Here is a 25,428-nt window from a genome sequence, read left to right as displayed (position 1 = left end):
AGAAGAAGAAGAAGAAGAAGAAGAAGAAGAAGAAGAAGAAGAAGAAGGAGGAGGAGGAGGAGGAGGAGGAGGAGGAGGAGGAGAAGAAGAAGAAGAAGAAGAAGAAGAAGAAGAAGAAGAAGAAGAAGAAGAAGAAGAAGAAGAAGAAGAAGAAGAAGAAGAAGAAGAAGAAGAAATAGTATAGTTATTAGACTCATTTTACAGATAAAGAAATTGAGGCCGGGAGGCTAAGTGACTTTTCAGGATCACACGGCTACCAAATGTCTGAGGTAGGATTCATATCAGGTCTTCCTGATTCCAAGTCCATCTGTCTATACACTGTACCTACCACCTACTGGTTTCTCACATTGAATTCTTGTGGTGAATGATCTTGGGCAATTCCAAATTGTCTTGTTGTAGGGCTGGGGCTACAGACTGAGGGCAATATTTCCCGAGGTTTACGCTGGATAAGCTAATAGTAGTCTATTGACTGTAGGGGTTAGCAGGTTTCTTATTCTTGATGGGCATGTATTCTAGGGTCCTGATCTAAATAAACATTATCATCCCTTGAAAAGGTGTTGCCTAGAGGCTCCCAGGACACTATGAGAGGATTCATGTTTTTGTTTTGAAAGCTGGAAACTTTCTTAGAGGGCAAAGAGAAGACCTGCAATACCCTGTATCATCCTGCCATGTCTGGCTAGAGTTATTATTTCCAAAAACCTTTGACAACCATATTCATATTATCCTTACATCTTCTTATAATAACCTTACAACCTTATAATAATAGCTAATATTTATATAGCACATTGTGATTTGCAAAACACTTTATGTCTATTATTTCATTTGATACAACAACCCAGTATGTTCTATTATTATCCCCATTTTACAGATGGGGAAACTGAGGCTGAAATAGGTATCCAGGATCATATAGCTAGGAAGTATGAAAGGCAGGAATCACTCAGGTCTTCTGACTGCAGGTCAAGAGTTTTATTCATTATGCCCCCTGGAAGAATTATTCTTCCTATTTTTCTTTACCTTGGCTAGTCATTTATTCTTTTTTTAAATTTTATTTTATTTATTCTTCTGTTACATTTTAAGTTTTGAACTGTCTCCCTCCCTCCTTCCCCACCCCACATTAGAGAAGGCTACCAGTTGACACACACATATAAACATACATAAGACCATACTATGCATACTTCTATTTATCAGTTCTTTCTCTGGAGGTGGATAGCATTTTCCTTCATAGGTCCTTTCTAGTTGATTTGAGTATTTATAGCACTCAATAATTTAGTCGTTCATAGTTGTTCTTTGAACAAAATTGCTGTTATTATTTACAATGTTCTCTTGGTTCTACTCATTTCACTCATTACTTCATGTAAGTCTTTCCATGTTTTTCTAAAATCAAGCAGCCCATTATTTTTAAAGCACAGTAGTATTCCATCACAATCATATACCACAACTTGTTTAATGAATTATAGGGCATTCACTCCATTTCTTCCTACTTTTCATGTAGGGATTCCAGACAAGATAAGCAGCCTACCAGAGGTGGAATGTTATATAATGTTATACAGCATCTTTTCTCCTGCTCCTCAGAAGGGGCAGGATGCTGTTCTCTTGCCAGTCCCATGGAGGCCATTTAGAGAGGGCACCTCATAACATCAGAAACACAGTCTGATTCCAATCTTTCTGAAGACTTTGTTGGTTCTTCCAGTTATGCTCATGAAATAGAGAGGTCTGGTTAAGCCAGCCAGGCAGCTATGCCAACAGATGCTCAGCTAGCCTCTGGCCCAGATCTAGGTATTTATCTCCTGGGGATTCTTTCCCCTGGGTCCCAGAAGCTATAGTTACTATTTGGTAAAGGCAAGAGCTGAATTCAGCTCCCCTGGTTCCAAATCCAGTATTCTTTCCTTTTTGCGACATAGTCTCTGATACCTCCCCTCTAGCTTTGGAAGAAAAGTAGATATAAAAAAAAATTTTCCTTATATTGGCATCTAGGTGGTGCAGTAGATTGGATGCCAGGACTGCAGTCAGGAAGACGCATCTTTCTTAATTTCAATCTGGCCTCAGACACTTACTAGCTGTGTCACCCTGGGCAAGTCACTTAACCCTGTTTGCCTCAGTTTCTTTATCTGTAAAATGAGATGGAGAAGGAAATGGCAAACCACTCCAGTCTCTTTGCCAAAAAAATCCCAAATAGAGTCACAGAGAGGCAGATGATTGAAACGACTCAACAACAACAACATTCTTAATATTAACAAGTTTATAAAAGCAAAAGATTTCAGAAGGAATAGAGGAAAGGGAGAGAACAATAATAACACACCCATTTTTGGAACTTGACATTACTCCCTGTCTCCGTCAAAAGGTTTCACCACAGGCCTCTACTTTCTAACCAGTTAGCAATCTTTCCTATACCCACTTCCCTAGATATCAAGCCTGTCCAAGAAGTCCTTTCTCCATGAGTATGGAAGAAGGATCTGGGCTTTGTTTTAGGTCCCACAGGATGGTCAGAGTCAGAAGCCAAGAGAAGGTTTCAAAGGAGCTACTGTACTTAAAAGTAGACAGACTCGTGTAGAAAAATCAATGACCCAGCCAGCCAACCACGTCAAAAAATACTGACCTGAGGCCTCTGGGGATAATGTCTCTGTGTGTCCACAGTCAGGAGAGCTGCTGTTGGATTTCACATAATTTCCTAGTCTTTCTGAAGTACGGTTGTGTTCTTTTTCTGACTTCCTTATTCTACAAGTAGGAAATAAGCAGTATGTTTGCTGAGAGCTCTTCAATCTGATTGGCTGGTAGACTGGGGAAGCTATGCAGTCTGGCCTCAAAGTGAAAGGCTCTGTAATTGCCATTTCTCCTGACCCTAAGACATTGTAGCTCTGTGAACCAAGGATTTCTGTCTATTTGTCTTTCTCTTTCCCTAGTGTGTTTTCTTATCTAAAAACTGCATATCTTCTTCTCATTCCAGAAACCAATCTTGCTGTTTGATAGCCCCCTTCTATATTAATATTGGAAAGCAAGGGCGATCCTAAACAAGTCAATAATAGCCTTCATTTCCTCATTTGGAAAATGAGGATACTAATATTACACATCTCACAGCATTATTGTAAGATCAAATGAAATAATATATGTAGAATGCTTTACAAGTCTTAAAGCACTATATAAAGTCCTTTTTAGTACTTTGAGTTGTCTCTGTACCCTAGCGATCTTTATAGCTGACATTCTAGACAAGAAATGTGCTTGTTGCCTTTGGGTTCAGCTTGATTATAAGTCATAGGTGGCTAGGTGGCACACTGGAGAGTGCTGAAATTAGAGTCAGGAAGACCTGAGTCTGATGCTTACTAGCTGTGTGACCTTGGGCAAGTTAGTCTCAGTTTCTTTATGTGTAAAATGGGGATAATAATAGCGCCTACATGGTAGGGTTGTTTTGAAAATCAAGTGAGATAATATTCCTAAAGCTAATATTATAAGGATCAAATTAGCTAATATTTCTAAAATTTCTATGCTCACCATATAGTAGACTCTTTAATAATAAATGCATGTTGCTATATCAGTCTCCATTGATGATGACTCTTCTTTGCACTAAATGTGATTAAATCCTCAAGATAAAAATAATGACTCACATTTACATAGTACTTAAAGGTTTTCAGAGTGCTTGCAAACATTATTTCATTTCATAAGTCTTGGGAGGTAGGTGCAATAGGTGCCCTTGTGTCCATTCTACAGATAAGGAAAATTGAGATTCAAAAGGGTTATAAGGTCACACGTCTAGTAAGTGTCAGAGACCAGGATTTGGACAAATCTCCCAACTGCAAGTTCAACACTCTTCCCAAGATTGGTCCCAACTTTGTGCTTTTCTATTCAGTCTCTCACTGGTCACAATATGACTTCAATTATCACCTCTTTGTTGATAGTTAGGAGTTATATCTCCAAATCTAACCCTTCTGACCTTCTCCAGTCCAAAATTTCAAGCTGTCTTCAACACATTTTGAGTACTTTGAAAAACAGAGAACCCTATGTTGTTGTGCAGCTATTTTAGTCATGTCCAACTCTTCATGACTTCATTTGGGGTTTTCTTGGCAAAGATGTAGCAGTGGTTTGCCATTTCCTTCTCTGGTTCATTTTATAGATGAGGAAACTGAGGCAAACAAGGTGATATGACTTGCCCAGGGTGACACAGCTAGTAAGTGTCTGAGGTCAGATTTGACCTCAAACCCCGGCACTCTGCCCACTGTGCCCACAGAGCACTTTATAAATGATATTATTAACGTTATCATCATCCTAGGCATTGTTTGGGAATTACAATACATACAGCCTTCTTCACTGGAAAAAGCTCTGGACTAAAAACTAGGAAACCTAACCTGAGTTTCAGTCTTGGCTTTACTGTTAACTAGGTATATGAGCAAATCACTAGACTTCTCTGAACCTCAGTTTTCCTATCTGTAAGATAAAAATGTTAGACTAAATACCTTTTAGGACCCTTCCAGCTCTCAGTCTATGTGATTCTATGACTCTATAGTAGTTACCAGGACAGAAAGCAAGCTTATTGAAAGGACTAGAATGGTAAGACAGCAGACCATTTGTATCAAAATGGTCTGAATCAGTTAAATGCTCAGAAGGTGTTACTTTAAATGAAGACTACTATATGCTGTAACCCAACGACCTCATCAGTGAAGAAGGACACCAAGCAGAACCCAAAGGCAGAACATTTCCTGTCTAGGACCTCAGCCTTACAGATCCCTAAGGTATAGAGACAAATCACAGAGCTTAGAAATGCTTATTGCCAAGGCCCAGAATCACAGAGACTTTGGACGTTGATGCTGTTATCTTTAATGGGATCACAGAGACTTTGAAAGATCTTCTTGGAAAGGTAGAGAATCCTTTAACTGAGACTGTTAACTGGAATTCTGAGAACTCAAGTTGTTTGAAAGAAACTTAATTTGGGAATTCTAGGAGCTTTGAGGAAAGGACTTTTATTTAGACTTCAGGATACCACAAACGGGGCAGAAAGGTAAGACTAAAGTTAAAGCAGATGATCCTGTGAACAAACCAGAGAATAAGAAAAGTGAAGACAGCTGTGGGGCAGAAGAGTGGACCAGAACTGATATTAGCTGAATCTGTAATTGCTGACAGTTGGTAAGAACAGAGTTCAGTTAGGAACTCCTCTATCACCTGCTTTCCCAGGCCATAGAAACAATTCTGGCTTTGAACCTCATTGCAGCTGCTATACTTTGTTTAAATGTTTATTTTATTACTTTATTCTGCTGGTAAGTTACCTGGACATTAACATCAATTTTTTTTTGTCTAAGTCTAAAAGTATGTGATTTGAAATTGAGAGAGGGAAAATTAGCCAATAGGAGAAGATATTTCTTCTATTTACTTCAAGGTGGGGGCTGAGCAATTAGAAAGAGAATCTTTGCAATTTTGATAATTTTTCATCTAGTAGACTGCTTTTGAACTTGGGGAGAGTAAATTTATAAAGAAATGATCCAGTAATAGACTGGGATACTGATACTGTTATCTTTTTTATTTTGAAAAGATCTTGGAAGGGTAGTGAATCCTTGAGTTAAGACTGTTAACTAGAATTCTGAGAGCTGTGTGTGTGTGTGTGTGTAGATTAGTGCATTTGTCCTTGAGTTTACCAATAGCTTGGTGTCACATACCTATACTCCTCAGGTCTCTGCACTTACATAGTGACTGAAAGTTTGCAAAGCATTTCACATATATTACCTCATTTGGTCTTCACAGCAACCCAGATAAGTTACTGTCACAAATGAAAAAACTGAGGCTCCAGGCTAAGGATTTGCCAAATCTCAGGCAGAAATTACATAGCAGAAGTGGTACTTGGACTCAGGTGCCATCATTAAAATCTGGGGTTCTTTTTAATGCCAACATTCTACTCTACATGGTGGTATCATACGTCAACAAGATAGGGGACACAAAAGTCTCTGAAAATAAATTGAAATTAACTTGAAATTTAAAAATGTAAAATAAATGCCATAGAAGTATATGATGGGTGTGAGCAGGCAATTCCATAATAACCAATAAGGAATTCTGGAGAAAAATAGATGTAAAAGATGTAATCAAGGAAATAAGTAATAAAAAGAAAATACGGACTGCTCATGTGGTGAGCATGAAGGAGCATAAGTGTACGGTCAGAGTACTCTATGGTATCCTTGCAATGTTGTGGGAAAAGGAAGAAAGGGGAATCCCTTCACCCAACATATCGGCTAGACCTCCTGTGCCAGACTTATGGAAGAACATATATAAGAATCCTACAAGATTGGTGGGTATGAATCAGCAGTTTCTGCATCATAGGTGGGAACATTCAAACCTATGAGGCTACAAAATCCATTTGGGCATTTCTGTTTTATCTATTCTACCACTTAATAACTGAAAGGTTTTTGATCAGAGAGTAACATAATAGAATTGGTATTAGAGATAGGAATAGGGAATGGAGCTGTTATTTCATTGGTATAAGCCTATATGGAACTTCTGGTTGAGGAAGCTCCCTCTGTCAATACAGGGCAACACCTCTGCAACTCATAGTCTTAGAGAGTTGCCCAGAGCCACAAGGTTAAATGATTTGCTCAGGGTCATACAGCCAATATGTGTCAGAAGATTTGAACCCAGGTGTCTCTGGCTTTGAGGCCAACTCTACCTACTAAGCCTTGCTGCCTCTTATGAGAGCAGTTTTGTAGGGAGATTAATCTTGCAATGTGCAAAATAGAAAGGGAAAAGATTAAAGTCAGGGGGACCATTACAAACATTTACAGTTATTTGAGTATATGTTATATCCCTTTCTCATAGACTTATTAAACTCCTTGAGGGCAGCAGCCCACCTAGCATAGATTTTTTAGTAGACAATAATAATTTGTTTAATTGAACTGTCAAAATTACATGTTCTACATGCTCATCTAATCAATTGAGTCAAACATTTATTAAGAGTTATTGAAGCATACTATTTGCTCTTTTTTGTTGTTTTTTCTTTCTCATGGTTGCTCCCATTCTTTCTAATTCTTCTATACAACATGACTAATGTGAAAATATGTTTGGTAAGAAGTCTATGTAGAACCTATTTAGGTTTGCACACCATCTTGGAGGGGGGGGGAGGGAGGTGGAGAAAATTTAAAATTTATGGAAGCAAATGGTGAAAACTAAAAATAATTTAATTAATTAAATACAAATAGTCCTACATGCCAGACACTGTGATAAGTGCCAGAGACACAAAGAAAAAACAGGGTCCCTGCCTTCAAGAAGTGCACCTTCTAATATGGTAGTCAACATGCAGATATACAAGATAAATGAATACAGTGTAGATTTGAGATGATCACAAATGAAAAGGAGTATTGTTTGCTGAGTGGGGCAGGGGCTGGAGGACCCAGAAAGGCCTCCTGCAGAAGGGAGAACTTGAGTTGAGTCTTGAGAGAAGCCAGGTGGTGGTGAGTAGGGAGATCATTTCATGCATGGGGCATTTCAAGTCAGGAAGGGCTAGGTTCATCTCCAGCCTCTGACACATATTGGCTATGTGACCCTGAGCAAATTACTCAGGCAATACAAAGGCACAGAGTCAGTAAATGAAGTATCCTGTATGAGAAATAGCAAGTTGAGTTGGATCATAGGGTGTGTGGAAGGGAGTAAGGGATAAGAAAGCTGAGGAGACAGAAGGAGCTAAAGAAGTCATGCCCTTTGGTATGGAAAGTTGTCCAACTTGAACTTGGAGGGGTCAGCCTCAGGGGTTCTTCCCACCACCCATCTACTTCATTATAGCTCTTCTGGCTGACTTCATTTTCTCACCCTTTTGCAGATACCCTGAAGGAAAGCCTACCAGACCTGAAGAGAATAAACTGGTTAGTCCACCCTATTCCCCTGGAGAAAATGTTTTGGCTTTATTTTAAAAGCTATGTTGGAGTCTTTATTTTTTCTCTTTAAAAGGGTAGGGGGAACTACCTGAGGTCTAAGGAGGGCAGAACTCCAAAGAAGTAAAGTAACTGCCCTTAAAGATCTGAGGGTTAGAAAGTAGAAAGGCTGGGGTTTAAACCCAAGTCCTCTGAGTGCAGACCTTCTGCTCTTTCCACAAGACTACCCTGACTCTGAAGTCTAAACTCTGGTTCACAATTGTATATCTTTCTGCATTATTCTTTTCTTGTCTCATAGGTGCAAGACCTACCCCTCTAGTGAGATAGTTAACTCAGAGAGGGCAGGACTCTCTATCTTACTTCTCCAGCCCCCTGTAGCTAACTCCTTGCTAGGCATAAAGTCTAGAAAAACACAGAGAAAGGATCCTTAGTAGTTATTTCCTTCAACTCCTCATTATATATAGGAGAGGAAACTGAGGCCCAAAGGGAAAGATTAACTTCATGGGATCAAAGAGCTAAGTAATGACTTAGTAGCAGAGATGGACCATAATGACTTGGTAATTTTTAGGAAGAAAGATACTTCTTCTGTTTACCAGACTCTTATAAAATCCACTGTAGATTTATTTATTTTTGTCCAGGATTTAAAAAATAAAAACTCATTTTCAGTCACCTAGCATGTAACAAGTCTCAATAAACATTTGATGAATGAAACTTGTAAATTACCTAAATATAATTCTACTAGAGAGATAAATACCATAGTGTATGAACTGACAAAAGGAGTTTTTGTGAGAAGAAATCCAGGTTTGAATGATACATATACCTTCACCTAAGCCACCAACCTTCAGTTGGATAAATAGTAACTGTAAGCTTTTTGGAACAATGACTATTTTGTATTATTTAATTATCTCTAAACAAAATAATTCATCGAATTGTTTTAATCAACTTTATGTAAATATCTGCTTGAAACACTGTGTGAATTGTAAAATTCAAAACTCATCTCTTTAAAAAATTCTTTTCCAGCATTTAGAAAACATATCAGACACAAGGTAATCAGTTTTCAATGTTTCCAATTTTGATGTGCCTTTGCCAAATGTGTTATAATGGAAAGAAAGGCAGCTACCACACTTCCACTCTCCAAATCTTCTTTCCGTGTGGTAAAGTCGGTACTGAATAAAATCTCAAATGAACATTTTAGAGCAAGTAACCTCAGAGATCACCGAAACCACCCTTCCCCCCTCCCTTCCCTTTTACAAGTAAGGAAGACAACAGTAGCGGAAAAAAGTTTTGCAACCAGAGGATTGCAATCTACCTCTACGACCACTGACCGATTCATTTTTCCAGGTTTCACTTTCTAGATCTCTGGGTCCCAACTAAATCTGTGTTCCTAAGAGCTGAGACCCGGAAGTTTAAATGACTCGGCTATAGTCACATATTGAACTGCCTTGAATTGAATTTCTCTCGTGGATTCTTCCAAACCAGATGATCTCACTCTATAAACAGCGAATTCAGAATACGGTGGCCTGTCTGTGGGCCATGATCATTTCGCCGATTTGGTACCAAATCCCAGTCTGATCTGAGTTTACCCGGAGAAGGAAATTGCACGTCTTCCATGGACTCTGAAAATCTAGTTATAAAATATAGACGAAATTGCAGCTCGTCCCTGGCCTCCACCACGTCCTAGGTACCATTCTGAGAACTGCTGGGTCTGAGTGCCAGCGCCTGTGCATGGGTGGAGGTGCGTTATGCCCAGGCAGGAAGCCGCGGGGGCGGGGAAGTTCCCAGCCTGAGCCAACCCGCCTCTAGGAGCCGGGGGCGAGGGTGGGGGAGTGGGGGTGGCCGGGATAGGGCGGGCCTGGCGTGGCCCGAGCTCAGTTCACTGAGCCTGGGTAGCAGGAGGCAGACGGCAGCAGGCGGAGTAAACCTGGAGATCTGGCAGGTGTGTGCGCGCCGGGAGTGGAGGGCTCTGGGGTAACTGTCAGCTAGCTCCTGGTCTCAGGTTGGAAGACCCTCCCTGTCCCCCTACTCACTTCGAATCTCCCTTTTCTGCTTGGCTCTGGGCGGTGTAGGGTGGGAGGAGCACGAAGCACACCTGGGAACCAGGAACCCCGGCTCCTCCCTGCCACATCGTAGGCTGCGGCTGCCGTAATGGGCACGTCCCACCCGGGGCTGCATTGTACTTCTGCCGAGGCCGGGAGCTTCGGGGCACAGCCAGGGTGTGAAAAGTGATTTGATTAACTAATCAGCAAGGATTTATTAAGTGCCTACTGTGTGCTAGACACCTAGGCCAGAGGGATGCAAATGCAAAAAAAAAAAAAAATCCTACCTTTAAGGGCGTTAAAAAAAGAAATTGTCCTTTCTCGGCGGGGGGGGGGGGGGGGGGGGGCGGGCGATTTTCGTAGGAAAGAAGCTCAGCCCAGAAGTGCTCCAGTGTGGAACTTGAGTTGTGCCCTTTTTCAGTTATGTCCTGCTTTTGACTCCTTTTGGGGGTTTTCCATATCCTTCTCCAGCTTATTTTACAGCTGAGAAAACTGAGGCAAACAGGGTTAAGTGACTTTCCCAGAGTCACGCACAGCTAAACAATGTCTGAGCTCGAATTTGAACTCGGGGCTTCCTGACTGACCCCAGGCCCTCTGTCAGCTGTGCCTTATAACTAGCTTCCCTGGAGAAGTTGGGGCTCCAGGCTGTATCTCATCTTTTCCGGATCACCCGATCCCTTCTACCGGGCTAGCACCAAAGAATGGCGGACCCTCCATCCTAGGAAGAACACCTCTTCCCCCCAAAATTGATGGTGCTGGCAGGAAGTTGTAGGTGCCTTAGGACAAGTTTGAAGGCCTCCAGAGGAGTTCTGCCTCCCAGTGGAGATCCTGAAGCTATTTGAGGATTGGAGACAAAACGCTTAGGTTTCCTTTTTACACCTCCTTCTCCTGCATTATCCGTGTTGCTTTTAAGCTCCAACCTGCTCTGGATTTCAGTGAGCAGTATCTCTATCTCCTGTGTAGAGGGGAAAGGTTCTTTTGAATACTTTCATGATCAAATTCTTGCTGCTCAGGACTCTTGGATATTCCTTTTCCACTGTTCTTTTGCTCTGTTTGGCACGGATTGCTGCAGATCATTTACTTCATAAGGTTGTCATCTGCAGGTAGGAATTGTAGGATAAAACCCATTCAGGACAGCAGCATCTCTGGCAAGTGGTTCTTACAACCTCTGCTGGAAGATTTTTAGAGATGGGGAGTGCCTTCCTTTGTGAGGCAGCCCATTCTTCTTGATTATGGTATAGCTCTCATTGTTTGAGAAATTATTTTTCATATTGGATTGAAAGTTGTCCCAACATACCTCTCTTGAATCATGTAGAATAAGTCCAATCCCCCTTCCATATGGAAGTATTACATATCTGAAGTTAGGAATGTGTTTTTCTCTGTTTTACTCTAAGCAACCCCAGTTCTTTCAGTTGTCATTCCTATGACAAAATTTCCTGTTCTTTCGTCATCCTGGTCATTGTTCTGGGGACGTGTTCAAAGTTTCAATGTTCCTAACAAAATGCGTTGCCCAGAACTGGCCACCATAATACACAGGTTTTGGTCTTCTTTAGCATCTCTAGAATATGCCCCTTTCTCCTATCACAACCACTGTAGTTTAGGGCCTCCATCACCTTTAGTCCCACCCCTCTCCAATCCATTCTCCACACCACTACCATAGTGATATCCCTAAAGCGTGTCTCTGAACATGTCACTCCTGTACATAGTTATTTGTATGCCTTTTTCTTCATTAGAATACGAGCAGCTTGAGAGCAGGGACTGTTCTTGCCTTTTTTGTGTTTCTGGTATTTATTATCATAGTGCCTGGCACATAGTAATCATTTGATAAATAGTTGTTGGCTGGATTTCAGGGTAGGAAATGTCTTGAAATTTTGTATTCCTATTCTTGAACTCATCACAGTGTCAGGCAAAGAGCAAGGGCTTAATAAATGCTTGTTAGATTGTTCTATAATAATGCAACCTAAAATGGTGTTAACTGCCTTTCCTAGTCTTCAGGGAATGGGCATCTGCTGAAAGGTGACATGAAGACTCAGAGGAAATAATGCTGGTAGAGTCCTTAGAGATCATCTAGTTCAAACTTGTTTTAAGGAGGAGAAAAATAAAGCCCAGAGAGGGGAATGATTGTGAATGGCATTTATGGAATAAGGGCATACACCTGGGCATGTTTGTGTTTGGGGGGTGGGGTGGGGGGGGTGGAGTTGTAGGAGTGAGGGCAGTTTTCAGATCCCTGGACTGCTAGGAGCTTAGGACTTGTGGTCTGGTCTCTGTCCCCAACCCATTACTTGAAATGGGTTCACTCTGTCTATCCAATCTGAGAGATGTCTCTGCCTAGAAGTATGGTAGAGGGAGGGTTGACTGAAGACTATAGTTGGTCCACTTGTGACAAGATGCTCTAGGGCAGAGGTAGGGAACCTGCAGCCTCAAGGCCACACGTGGCCCTCTAGGTCCTCAGGTGCAGCCCTTTGACGAATCCAAACTTCACAGAACAAATCCCCTTAATAAAAGTATTTGTTCTGTAAAACTTGGACTCAGGCAAAGGGCTGCACTTGAGGACATAGAGGGTCACATGTGGCTTTGAGGCTGTAGGTTCTTTACGTCTGCTTTGGTGTAACTTGGGTTAATGTCTTGAGGGAAGGCCACCTCTTAGAGGGAAAAAGTGGGGTCTTATCTGAATAGTTCTTTATAGCATCTGGTCTAGCACACTTCGTTATTAAGACTGAATAATGCCTATCCCGAGTAGGCCTCATAATAGAGTGAAGATAAGTGTTAGACTTACTTTTTAGTGTTTCTTCCTATAGTCCTTATGGACCACATAGCCACAGATTTGAGGCATATTTGAAATTGGCTGGGGCTTGATTGGGATATTGTTGGGATTTTGATCATCCCCTAAATCAGGGGTGGAGAATCTGAGGCCTCAAGGTCATCTGTGACCCCCTAGGTCCTCAAGTGCAGCCCTATGACTGAATCCAGAACAAATCCCTAGAAACTTGAACTCAGTCAAAAAACTGCAGCCAAGGGCCTAGGAGGCCAGGGCTTCCCCACCCCTGCCCTAGATGTTTTTTTCTTCTTCAGCAAATTTGGATTTCTTAGCCAGTCAGTTTCTCTCTCTTCCCCCAGGAGTTTCTGGTTAAGGGTGAAACTTGTCATCAGCCAGGTCCAGACATGATGAGAATGAGAGAGCTTCCCAGAGAATCTAGTTTAAGGTTTAGCCTCCTGTGGCATGTATGCTAAAGGAAACATTTGCAAACTGCAGAGAATCAGAAATGCAAATCACTGGGTCCACACCATAGGAAAAAATCAGGCGCATCTGGATATTACCTAAATTGACGTCATGCAGGATGTCAGCAGCAGAGTGGATCCTGCAGTGGCCAGGCCCCTTTGCTTATTTTTCTGGCTTCTTCAAGGAAATGGCTCCTTGGGACTCTTCCCTTCGAACTCCATGTGCCGACTTTGAATTGAAATTGGATTAAAGAATTATGTTTCTTCGTCCCTGAGGCATGTTCATCCTCCTGTGATTCAAGGGACGGGAAAGTAAGCTAATAAAACAAGACAAAAGGAAATAGAGGGTTTGGTCAGGAGAAGGCCACAGAGCTGTTGGATGGCCAGTGGGGAAGAGGAAGGGTAGGAGCAGGGGCAGTGTCTTCAAACTTGTGAAGAATGAATATGAATGGCTATGTCTATTTTTTCCATCATGGAGGAATGAACTTTAATTGCGGCAGAAGAAATGGAAGTTCAGTGAAAGAATCATAGGATGATAGATTTAGAGTTAGGAGGGGCTTTAGATGATGATGAGTACAACCCCTTGAGAAAACTGAGGCATAGAGATGTTAAATTTCCCAGGAATAACAGCTTCTAAGTATCTGTCAGATCTTTCTGACTCCCAAGTCCAGCATTCTTAAGAACTTCCTGACAGGGGAGGATAGGTGGCTCAGTGAATAAAGCATTGGCCCTGGAATCAGAAGGACCTGAGTTCAAATGTAGCCTCAGACACTTAACACTTACTAGCCATGTGACCTTGGGAAAGTCACTTAACCCCAATTGCCCTGCCTTCCCCACTCCAAAAAAAAGCACACGTACAAAAAAAGAAATTCTTAACAGTGTCACCAGGGACTGGAATAAACCAGATTTTAGGATAGGTCATTATTGGATGATGGGAGACTGGATGAGCTCATCTCTAGATGTTTGTTTCAGACCCAAAGTTCTAGGACTGTTGTCAGAGAGACAGTGGGGCTTCCCCATTGCTAGAAGGCAGGGCTCTTGTGTCATGGAACCAGCCTGACTGCTTTTTATGTGGGACATGTGGCTACCTTGTGACTGGGTCCAGAGAGGTATGGCCACATCCCAAAGGGTGTGACCTTAATGGACCCTCCCATCCTGCAGTGGGCTTTGAAAAGTGAAATGTTTATCTCCTACATCTCTTTCAGGGTATGTCTTCTTTGTGTGTCTGGTAGGTTTCTTGTGAGTATCTCTCCTGTCTGTATCTGTATTTCTTGGTATGTCTCTACATCTTGGTTGGCTTGTCATATGTTTGTACCTCTGTGAATATTGTATGTGCCTGTTTGCCTCTGTCTATCTGGTGTGTCTGGGATCCTGGGCAAGAGATAACCCAGAGCATGGATGAAAATGGTCTTTTGTCTTGGATGTCAGGGGCTGGGGCTGGGGTAATACCTGTAGGAGTATGCTGGCTCATTCCTAGGCTGTTTTCCTGAGTTCATTGAGCAGCTGTGATGACACTATAGGGACAGGAACAATATTCAAGTTCTTTATTAAGTTTTTTAAAATTTTGTTTCACTTCTTTGTGACTGTAAATCACCCTAGAATACCTTCCACAAAGCTATCTACCTATCTGCCTACCTTGCTACCTTCTGTCTGCTATGGACTCTAGGGTGTTAATGCTGGCAGAGGAAGAGTTTCCCTGGGAGGAAGAAAGTACTGAGTAGAAGAAGGGAAAGAGAAAGAGAGAGTGATACATACACACACAGAGACAAAAGACAGATACAGAGACACAGAGAGATAGAGACAGAGACAGTGTGTTGTAGTAGGAGGAAAACTAGATGTGGAGTCAGAAAACTTGGGTTTAGAACCTAGCTTTATTGCTTATTTATTATGTGACCTTGGATATGTCATTTTTCTTTGGATCTCAATTTCTTCTCTTAAATAAGGGATTTGGATTAGATGGTCTCTAAGATGCTTTTTATTATCTTGTGATCTAGGATGGACTGGCAGGCAGCCTGGTACAAGGAAAGCAACACTGGTGGGGAGTTGGCAATGTTGGCATGTTATTCTCATGGTATAATGAAAAGAACAGAGCTGCTGAAGTCATAGGATGTGAGTTCGAATCCTCTCTCTGATGCCTGTTATCTGTATGACCCTGGGTAAGTCATTCAAACTCTCCAGGCTTCAGTTTCCTTGTCTTTAAAATGAGAGGGTTGGATTCTGAAGTCCTTCTAGCTCTAAATCTGTGCCCCTATGATCCTTGTTTCTGCCACTAACCAACTGTGGGACCTCTGGCAAGTCACCTTCTAGCTTTATGCCTCAGTTTCGCCATCTGTCACATGAGAATTTTTGACCAGATAAGGTCCACTCTGTGGTTCTGTGATTCCCATATGTTCTATGCTTCCATGACCATGTTATTTTATTTTGCATTTTTATTAACATCTTTTGTTTTTATTAAAATTATATTTACTTCTGAATATATTCAGAATATGCCTATTCTTTGTATGTGCTCCAGTGAACCATCCCTTGAAAACAGCAACAAAAAAATCTAACTTCACCACAGTATAACTTCATAGTCTCCCATCTCTGCAAAGAGGGAAAGGAGGTGCATTTTTTCACCTCTTCTCCAGGGCTGACTTTCTTGATCATTATAACTACCTAGTTTAGGGTTTTTTCCCATTTCTGTTACTACAGATATTGTATATATTATTTTCTTGGTTCTACTTAGTGTACTCTGCATTGGTTCATATAAACCTTCCCATGGTTCTCTGAATTTTTTATGTTCACATTCCTCTACCAGTTTGTTTTTTTCCCTAAATTCTCATCACTAAAATCTACTTATTTTGTTTCAATTTTTTTTGCTACCCACAAAAAGTAGTGTCATAAGTATTTTTGATGTATATTCCATTATAGTTTTAAAGGAAGTTCAAGCCTAAAGTCTCTTCTAAAAGAAAGAGACTACTTCTGGTGGGAGAGATGACAGCTGGAGGAATTAGGGAGGGGCTTGTCAGCAATGGGGCTTTGTAGTTGGCCCAGTTTGAACTCCCTATGTTGAGAGGAAGCCTCCAAATATTCCCTTTGACCTTTTCTACTCACCTTCCTGTCTGGGCTCCATGTCATCTCCATTGTCATCCTCCCCCACCACTAACAAACATATAGTAAGAGGAGAGAGAGAGAGAGAGAGAGAGAGAGAGAGAGAGAGAGAGAGAGAGAGAGAGAGTGCGTGCGTGCGTGCGTGCGTGCGTGCGTGCGCGCGAGCGGCGCAGCTTACTTCAACGTCCTCTACTCATTGTCCTCCTTATTTTGCCCCCTCAGGTGCATAGCAGTAAAGAGCTAGGGCTAGGCTTTGCAATTGGGTCTGAAAGTGGGTTTTTAGTGTTTTTCTGTGATTCATCCTCAATCTTCAAGAGGAAGCCTGGAAGCTACAATTCTGCTCCCTGGTCTGAGTGATTCCCCTGCCTGACACTTGTGGAGTTACCAGGGAAAGACAACACAGAGAGGGCAGGAAGATGGGGTGGGGGGGGGGGGGGGCAGGAAGTAGTTGTAGGTTTTAGAATGGAATTATTCTGGGAAAGTTTTATGCAAGAGGTTTCTGTTTTTTCTTGCCATAGGGTGGGGACAGATTTACTTCTCCATCTGTTTCTGGACCTTGTCCGTTTCAAGGTGGATACGGGGTGGGAGCCAAGCCTGCTTCCCAGGAGAATATGTCTCATACTATGTCTCCCTCAGGCAGATCTCTTCTTTGTTGACCCATCACAGCTCAGTTACCTATTGTAAAACTGGGGCTAGGTGGTATCTGAGGAAGTTGGGCTACAGAAGCCTCAGAGCAAAAAGGAACCTTAGAGAAGGCAGGGCAGAAGGTGAAACAAGGTCCTAAGAGCCAGCATGCTTAGTTCTAAGAGATTATGTTCCTATAGCAGTTGTACTAGTAGTAGAGTTAAAAGAAATAGGTCAAAATTATGTTGCTGCTACTCACTGTCAGTGTGACCTGACACAAGTTATTTCATCTCGCTGAGCCTCAGTTTCCCCATCTGTAAAATAAGGGGATTAGACTCAGGGGTCTGGTTCCTCCCAACCTTAAATCCTATGACATTTTCCTGATCTGAATGGGAAAAAAAGAGAATTCTATTCGCTGACTTTCAGTTCATCTCTGGGATGGTCATACTGATAAGATACTCCCTGGACAAATGGTATAACTTCTCTGCCTCATTTTCTCCACATGGCTGATTCTTGTTATAGAAAATTTGTTTTACTCTTCTAGGAGTGAGGATTTCAGGGGATTTTCTTCTTTCGGTTTTGCTTGGCTTTTGTATATACAAGTTCCCAGAGTGTTCCAACCCACCTGCCCCTCCCCTTGGGGCAAAAAGCCAAAATCAGCATAGCTGTTACTCTTAATTGCTCCAAAGGAGGAAGCAAGAAGTTTTTTCCTATCCTGATTTAAATTGGGGATGAAATTAGAGATTCTTTTGTTCTTGTGTTGTATAAACATCAAGTGTGGGGCTCTGTGCTGATTCAGTAAAGGATGCAAAGGTGAACAAAACCTATCGCCTACCTTCACAGAACTTAGGATCTGTTTTTTGTTTCATCTCTGGCCTGAGAATATTTTCACTGTTGTAGTTGGCAACACATCAACTCATTGTTTGAACTCTTATATCATTTTGTGAAATTTCCTTTGCTAGCTTGAGAATAAGACTTTAATCATTTCTCCAAAATAGCATTCTCCACCTACCTGATCCCCTCCACTCCCCCAGGACCTATTAACCAGAATGAAATAGGCTCTAGATCTGAGATACTTTGTGATTTTGTCAGGTACAAGTCTTGAAGCTGAATTTTCTTTTGGTCTGGATTCTGTGATTTCCTGGGGACTTGTGGTATGAAATTGTCCGCCAGTGCAGATGGGCAACTGAACTTAAAGTTCCAGTCTTCAAGAGTTTCCTGGGCACATTCAAAGTTTCAATGACTTATCCATGGTCCTACAGTTAGTATGTGTTAGAAACAGAATTGAAATTCAGACCTTCCTGCCCTTCAGATGGCCCTCAATCCCACACAGCCTCTCAGCTAACTATAGGCAGATTGCAGAATGGCAGAACATAGAGAGATGGGATGTGTGAGTGAGTGAGTGTGTGTGTGTGTGTCTGTGTCTGTGTGTGGTGACATGGAGGGGTGGGAAATACAGAGGGGAAGAAGATGCTGAGAACATGTAAACAGGACCAGCATCTTGTTCTAGTGCTGTGTCTTTAGGTATTCATAAGGTTGAAACTGATGTGTCCTGCTTTGGTGTGTAAATGTGGGATTCTCAAGGGCAGGGGCTGTTTTCATTTTTATCTTTCTATGCCTAATAGCTAGCACAATGCATAGCACATGGAAGGTACTTAATAAATACTTGTTGAATTGAACTGAATGTGAGAATCTCCAAGACTTGGGTCTCTCCCAGAGGACCAGGCAGCTTGTAGTTGCCAGGAGAGGATGGAGAATCAGGGGCCAGAGACTCTGGAAACACTCCCTAGTAGCCTGGCTCTCTAGAACTGTACCCAGGCAGCTGAGAAGAAGTCACCCCTTCCCATCTACCATGGGTGGTCCAGAGAGATTGACTGCAGGGAAAAATTATCAGTATGATGGTAAAATATTTACTTCTAGGGCTCAGGAAACCAGGATTAGATAATTCATTGGGAGTCAGGAGGTGTGGATTATCATCCTAACTCTTCTACTAACTGGCTGCATGGCTTTTCACTTAGCTACCTCCCCTTTCTGGACCTGTTGCCCCATCCATAAAATGAGCCCACTGAACCAGGGGGCCTCGGTTCTAATGTTCTGTGATTTTATGATTCTCTAGGTTTTCATGTGGCAGCATTTTATCTCCTGAACTCTAGATTGATGTTTCACTGTTCTCAGCCTGGCTTTTTCAGAGAAACTCAGTCTTTATTTCTCTTTCCTCCCTAGAATGAGAAATGTGCACACAAGAATTTTTCCAGGCTCAGCGGAGCCAGTTGGTAAGGCAGCTAGCCTTAAGGTCGTTGGAGAACTTTGAAAGTATCTTGGACTATCTGCTGTCTTGGGAAGTGCTTACGTGGGAGGATTATGAGAACGTAAGCCTCCCTGGGCAGCCCCTGTCCACTTTGGCTCGACGCCTCTTGGACATTGTCTGGAATAAGGGTGGGAAAAGCTGTGAGCTGCTTCTTGCTGCAGTGCGCAAGGCGGAGGGAGCAGATGAGCAAACAGAAGCAGCAAGCCAGTGGAGTCACAGCGTGTCCTGTCCAGCCCAGGACCTGCAGAGACACAGACCAGTGATTGTCAGGAAAATCTATGGCCATGTGGAAGGCATTTTAAACCTCTTACTTGAACGTGGTTTCATCACCAAGTATGAATGTGATGAAATCAGGCTCCCGATATTTACATCATCTCAGCAGGTAAGAACTTGAATGAGAAAAAAATCATGGATGATGTTCAACCACCAGAGAACGTTGTACACATAATCATCCATGCAAAACATTGAGGGTCACAGGACCTGAACAGAATTAGCTATTAAAAATGTTAATATAATACCATAGGAGGAATCACAGGCTCATAGGACCACAGATTTAGAACTGGGAGGGATGTTAGATTCTGCTAGTCCCATCTCTTCATTTTAAAGATAAATAAAATAATACCTACATGACACCAGGCAATGAAATTGGAGCACAACTTACAGAATCATTATTATACATTTATGTAGTACTTTTGTTTGTTGCTTTGCATAACTTTTCCCCAAAGCACTTTTTTTTTTCTTTTTGGAGGGGGTAAGGTAGGGCAATTGGGGTTAAGTGACTTGCCCAAAGTCACACAGCTAGTTTTGTGTTAAGCGTCTGACACCACATTTGAACTCAGGTCCTCCTAACTCCAGAGCTGGTGATCTATTCACTGCGCCACCTAGCCGCCCCACCCCCAAACACTTTTATGTTACAGATAGGTGGTGCAGCAAAAAGAGCTCCAGACCTAGAGTCAGGAAGACTCATCTTCCTGAGTTCCAATCTGGCCTCAGGCACTTATTAGCTATATGACCCTAGACAAGTTATTTAATCCTATTTGCCTCAGTTTCCTCATCTGTCAGATGAGCTGGAGAAGGATCTGACAAAACATGCCAGTATCTCTGCCAAGAAAACCTCAAATGGGGTCACCAAGAGTCAGACAAGGCTGAAGACTGCTGAACAATAACACAGGAGAAAGAGGTTCTAGGCTCAGAGGAGCTGGGTTCAAATCCCACCCCTGGTGATCACTTCCTATGTAATCTTGGACAAGTCATTCAAAATCTCTTGGTCTCCATTTCCTCACCTGTAACATGATTGGGTCATACTGAATGGCCTTTTCCGTCCCTTCTAGATCTAGAGCTTGGATCCTGTAAAAATTGATGTCCTTTTAATAACCTTGTAAAAGCTGGCATTACTGCATTTACAGATGGGGAAATCAGGTCTTGGTGAGGATAAACGGCCTGGCTGAGGCCTGTGTGTTTGTGGCACAGTTGGTATGAGAACCCAGGCTTCCTAACTTCTGCTGCTGGGCTCAGGCCACTTGTTCACAAACACAATCTCCCTGGGCACAACCCATGGCATCAGGGTGTGTGAGGAAACCAGCCCCGGATTTGAAGTCAGAAGAACCTGGGTGTGAATTTTGGCCACTTGTTATCTGTGTGTCCTTAGGCAAATTCTATCCCCCTCACCCCCCCCACCCCCCCACTGTGTACCCCGATTTCCTCATTTGATGGACTGAACTAGATGACCTAGCTCTTTATCCCTCTCTTGGTTTTTTGTTTAGATTTTGTGCCCCTAGTGCCAAGCACAGTGCCTTCCAGGTGATATATGCTTAAAAAACCCATGTTAGATTAGATTGCATTGGATTGGACTGGATCGGATCGACCTTTTTGCTAACTGATAAATATCTGAACAGAAGACTAGGTACTGAATGACCTGTGATTTCATTAGTAAAGGGAATTCCCAGGTGAGGAAACTATCTCTAGACATGCAAATTGGTACCTTCTTTGCAACTTAGTGTATTAGAAAAGTGCCTAGAACATTGAGGAGTTAAGTGATTTGCCCAGGGTCCCACAGCCAGCATGTATCTGAGGTAGGACTTGAACTCAGGTCTTTGTGGTTTGGAGTTTAGCTCTTTATCAACTATACCAAATATCTGTCTTCACAGTTGTTTAAAAACTGGCTAGAGGTTATATGTATTGTTATATGTATATGTTATATGTACCCAGCAAACATCATTACTCCATTCTAATTAAGTCAAGTTGTGATAAGTCCATGAATATTTGTTGAATACCTACTATGTTTCCAGCACTGAGGGGATACTGAGTTAGATGCCATAGTCCTTGTCTGGAAGGTGCTAAAAGAAGAAACAACTAGAGACCAGGACACTGTAGCACATGATTAAGAACATGGATTTCTGTAGCCCAGAATCTAAAAACTATAGGAATTCAGAGATGGAAGAGATCAGTTTAGGCTTGGGTTGTCATAGAAAGTATTATAGAGGAGACTGGGCACTTGAACTGGGCCTTGAAGGATGGCAGGAGTTTAGATAGAGAGAAGATGGGGAGAAATTTCTGGCAGAAGAAACAGTGTGAGCACAAGCAAGGTGGAGTGGAAGAAAGGAGAAGGGAGACATGCCCTTGGCAGGAGCAGAAGGCCCATGCTTGATATAGGTAACTTGGGCCAAATGAGTACATATCTCAGCCTCAGCTTCCTAATCTATGGAGTGAATAGAAGATGCAGGAATGGAATGGATAATCTCTACTGTCCCTTCTAATTCCAGATTGTATGATTTAATGAGAGGTAGGATGGGGTCAGCTAGGTGGGGCAGTGGTTTGAGCACTGGGCCTCGAGTCAGGAGGGCTAAGTTAAAATCTGGCCTCAGACACTCACTAGCTGTGTGACCCTGGGCAAGTCACTTAACACTGTTTGTCTCAGTTTCTTCATCTGTCAAATGAGCTGGAGAAGAAAATGGCAAACCACTCCAGTACCTTTGCCAAGAAAACCCCAAAAGGGGTTCCAAAGGGTCAGATGTGACCAAAACAACTGAACAACAGGACAGGGTCAGATGATAGGATTGTGGGATCCCAAGATTTAAGCCTGGAAGGGAACATAGAAATCATCTTTTCCAGCCCCTGAGGATGGTGAAGTCCAGAGAGAACCTCTCAATGACTTGCCTGAGGGTAACATGGGTAGCAGGGCCAGGATTCAAGGAACTTGAGTGAACAACATAGACTTAGATTTTCAAAAGCAAATGTTCCCATTTTGCAGACATCTTTCTGTAGTCTTCCCTCTGATTTAATGTCAATATAGTGACTTTGGAGTATGTTGGAAATGATAGCAGAGAGAGGTACTCAGTGCTGGGAATGCAGATGATTTATCTCCCAAATCTGTCAAAATAGGGCCTTTCATCGAACCAGCCATGTCCCTAGTTAACATGCCACGTACAAGGAGGTCTGCCCCACGTCAAGGGAGTGATATGGTGTGTGTATTACAGGAAGAGAAACTACAATGAGGAAATACAGGCTCCCTTGAGGCTTTTCTCACCAAAGTTACTCACTTGGGTATAAACAGGTTATTAGGAAACAGCTTTGTAATACCAGTCTGATTCACTGAGCGCTTAACATGGTGGGGACTGGGCCATCTAGGCACTAGTCATAATATTAACTTTCAAAAACTCCTAATCTTTTCTTGATGTTTGATTATGGTGGAGAAGGGCAGTGAAATAATAATGCTCAGTCAAACACTTTCCCTTCAGTCATTTTGTGTAAACTTGAGTGGATGTGTAACAGGCTTTTTGTGATTCTCAAAGGCAAGAAGGCTACTTGATTTTGCAAAAGCAAAAGAAAATGGAGTGGCCCGATTTCTCCTCCAACATGTCCACCAGTTGCCTGTCCTGCCGGCCCCATTCCCTGATGGTACGTATGTCTTTCTCAGCTCGCCAGAAATATGAGGACCTTTACCCCAATATAGGCTATTCTTGGGAGAAGGAATTCTGGGTAGTTTAAAAAAATGGCCAGAGCAAACTTTGCCTCTCCAGCAACAACATTGAGCTTGCTTATTGTCATTGAAAACATCAATTACATACTTATTGCATATGAGGTGTTATACAAAGAGTTCTGCTCCCTGACTGCTGGGACAGTAATAATATCTAGCATTTATGTCACACTTTAAGGTTTACAAAGCATTTTACATGTGCTATCATGTTTTATTCTCAAAATAACCCTGGGAGGTAAGTGTTATTATTATTATTTCCATTTTACAGATGAGGAAATAGAGGCTGAGAGGCATTAGGCGACTTGCCCAGGGTCACACAGCTAGTAAGCATCTGAGTCTAGATTTGAACTCAGCTCATGCTGCCTCCAGGATCATCCACCCACTATGCCAGCTGACCACTTCTAGCTTATGGTCTTAGGCTGACTGATGCTATTGTATAAAACCATAAAAAGGCCAACCTTAACCATTAACGTAATATACCAGTAGGCATGTGTATTAAAGCAGTTAAAGCAATACACCAGCATACAGAGCATGGAAATCCTTTGGGGTACCTAGGTGGTGTGATGGATAGAGTGCTGGGTCTAGAGTCAGGAAGACCTGAGTTCAAATCTGGATCCAGATATTTACTAGCAATATGAATCTGGGGAAGTCACTATTTGTCTCAGTTTCCTCATCTGTAAAATGGAGATAATAATAGCACTTACCTCCCAGGATTGTTGTGAGGATAAAATGAGATAATTGTAAAGCACTTAGTACAGTTCCAGCACATAGTAGGCATTATATACATGTTAACTATCATGATTATGATCATCGTTATTATTACTTAACGCGGTGCCCTCTGTACATATTGGTAATGTGCCCTCATGGAAAGAACACTGAATTCAGACACAAAGGACTTGGGGTCAAATTCTGTCTCTATCACATACTTCTTGGGCAAGTCACTTAACCTCACTCTGGTGTGTTATTTCCTCAACCATGAAATGTGAGGGTGGACTAGGTGGCTTCAGAGCTCCCTCTCAGTCCTAGCTCTGGATTCTATGATCATTAAAAGAAAAGTTTACTTTCTTTGAAAATTCTGAGACACGCTTTGGCATGTTCAGAGGCTATTAAAATAACAACTTGTCTCGGGAACAAGAGCGAAGGTCCATCACTTTGACTCAAGATGCTGCTGTGCTAATTGCCTTTAGAGCATGAGCAGTCCTTTAAGTAAGCTATTATGTTGAGAAGAGTGGCAGCTTGACAGGCTGCTAATTTAATGGTTGATCGGTTGTAAAAGAAATATGAAATCTTTCACTGAGTGCACACAGCACTTTGTTTTGCAGTTTTATAATGCATTTGTCATGTGACGTTGTATAGCATGATTATCTGTGTTGTGTCTATCCCTCAGTAGACTGAAAATTCCATAAGGCCAGGTGCTTATCTGAATTTTGGATCTTGCCTAGCATCTAAGGTCGTGTTCTTTATTTTTGTTGTTCAGTCGTGTCCAACCCTCCATGACCCCATTTGGGGTTTTCTTGGCAAAGATACTGTAGTAGTTTGTGATTTCTTTCTCTAGCTCATTTGACAGATGAAGAAACTGAGGCAACTAGGGTTAAGTGACTTGCCCAGGGTCACACATGTAGTAAGTGTCTGAGGCCAGATTGGAACTCAGGAAGATGAGTCTTCCTGACTCCAGGCCTGGTGCTCTATCTGCCTCAAGTATTCTCTATATAGTAAGCAATAAATATTGAGTAAAAGAATATGTGAATGAAGGGTTATACTTAGAAGCCTCTGTTAGTGTGAGCTAAGTCTTTGGCATGTCCTGCCCTCCCTACCAGAACTTTGAACATCTCCTATTTCCAGAAAGGGGAACTGTGTTGAGACATGGGAGGTTATTTATTTAGACTTCTGAGTTAATAAATCTTGCTGAGGACAGTTTCCTGAATGCTTCCTACTCACAACATTGTTTATTCAATAGTGTTTTATGATATGAAGATGATGAAATCCAGGCCATTCGTCTATGTCGAGGCCAGACAGAAGTTAGAGAGGTCAGGCACCTCTGAGCTTCCCCTGTGCCTCTCGTCTCTGACTCTCCCTCTGTCAGTCCCTGCTACAGTCATTTTTCTCTTTTCTTCTTTCCTTTTTCTTTTTTTGCCTTTTGGAGGGCAATTGGGGTTAAGTAACTTGCCCAAGGTTACATGGCTAGTTGTTGTTGTGTGTGTGTGTGTTAAGTGTCTGAGGTCAGAACCGAACTTGGGTCCTCCTGACTCCAGGGCTTTACTCACTGCGCCACCTAGCCGCCCCCCCTTCTTTCCTTTTTCTAATGCCTTCCTTATACTTCCATTACATTTCACATCTGCT

The 25,428-nt window shown here is 42.1% G+C and overlaps 2 protein-coding genes across 5 annotated transcripts in view; one reads left to right on the top strand and one right to left on the bottom strand.

Moving 5' to 3' along the window:
• The window catches only part of SNX20 (sorting nexin 20), an 11,285-nt gene extending 8,416 nt beyond the window's left edge, over positions 1 to 2,869 (bottom strand). Inside the window, exon 1 of the mRNA XM_069082521.1 lies at positions 2,597 to 2,869. The gene's annotated coding sequence lies outside the window, so the exon portion shown is untranslated. The remainder of the gene's footprint in view (positions 1 to 2,596) is intronic.
• A 6,787-nt stretch (positions 2,870 to 9,656) lies between these two features.
• NOD2 (nucleotide binding oligomerization domain containing 2) overlaps positions 9,657 to 25,428 on the top strand; it is a 48,478-nt gene continuing 32,706 nt past the window's right edge. For 2 of the 4 annotated variants that reach the window (XR_011167286.1, XM_069082518.1), the window contains exons 1-4: positions 9,663 to 9,771; positions 15,085 to 15,246; positions 19,028 to 19,494; positions 22,904 to 23,009. Coding sequence is in view for 2 of the 4 variants with exons in the window: in XM_069082518.1 (XP_068938619.1) it covers positions 19,036 to 19,494; positions 22,904 to 23,009 (565 nt within the window). In the remaining 2 variants the exon portion in view is untranslated. Of the gene's footprint in view, positions 9,772 to 15,084; positions 15,247 to 19,027; positions 19,495 to 22,903; positions 23,010 to 25,428 lie in introns of those variants that run through there. The other 2 variants (XM_069082519.1, XM_069082520.1) reach the window with 2 other exon arrangements.

Source organism: Petaurus breviceps, unplaced genomic scaffold (genome assembly GCF_028583685.1).
Source record: "Petaurus breviceps papuanus isolate PSGF00001 unplaced genomic scaffold, PetGlider_PUasm1.0 171, whole genome shotgun sequence".
NCBI classification, from domain to species: domain Eukaryota; kingdom Metazoa; phylum Chordata; class Mammalia; order Diprotodontia; family Petauridae; genus Petaurus; species Petaurus breviceps.
This window is presented reverse-complemented; position numbering and strand designations above follow the sequence as displayed.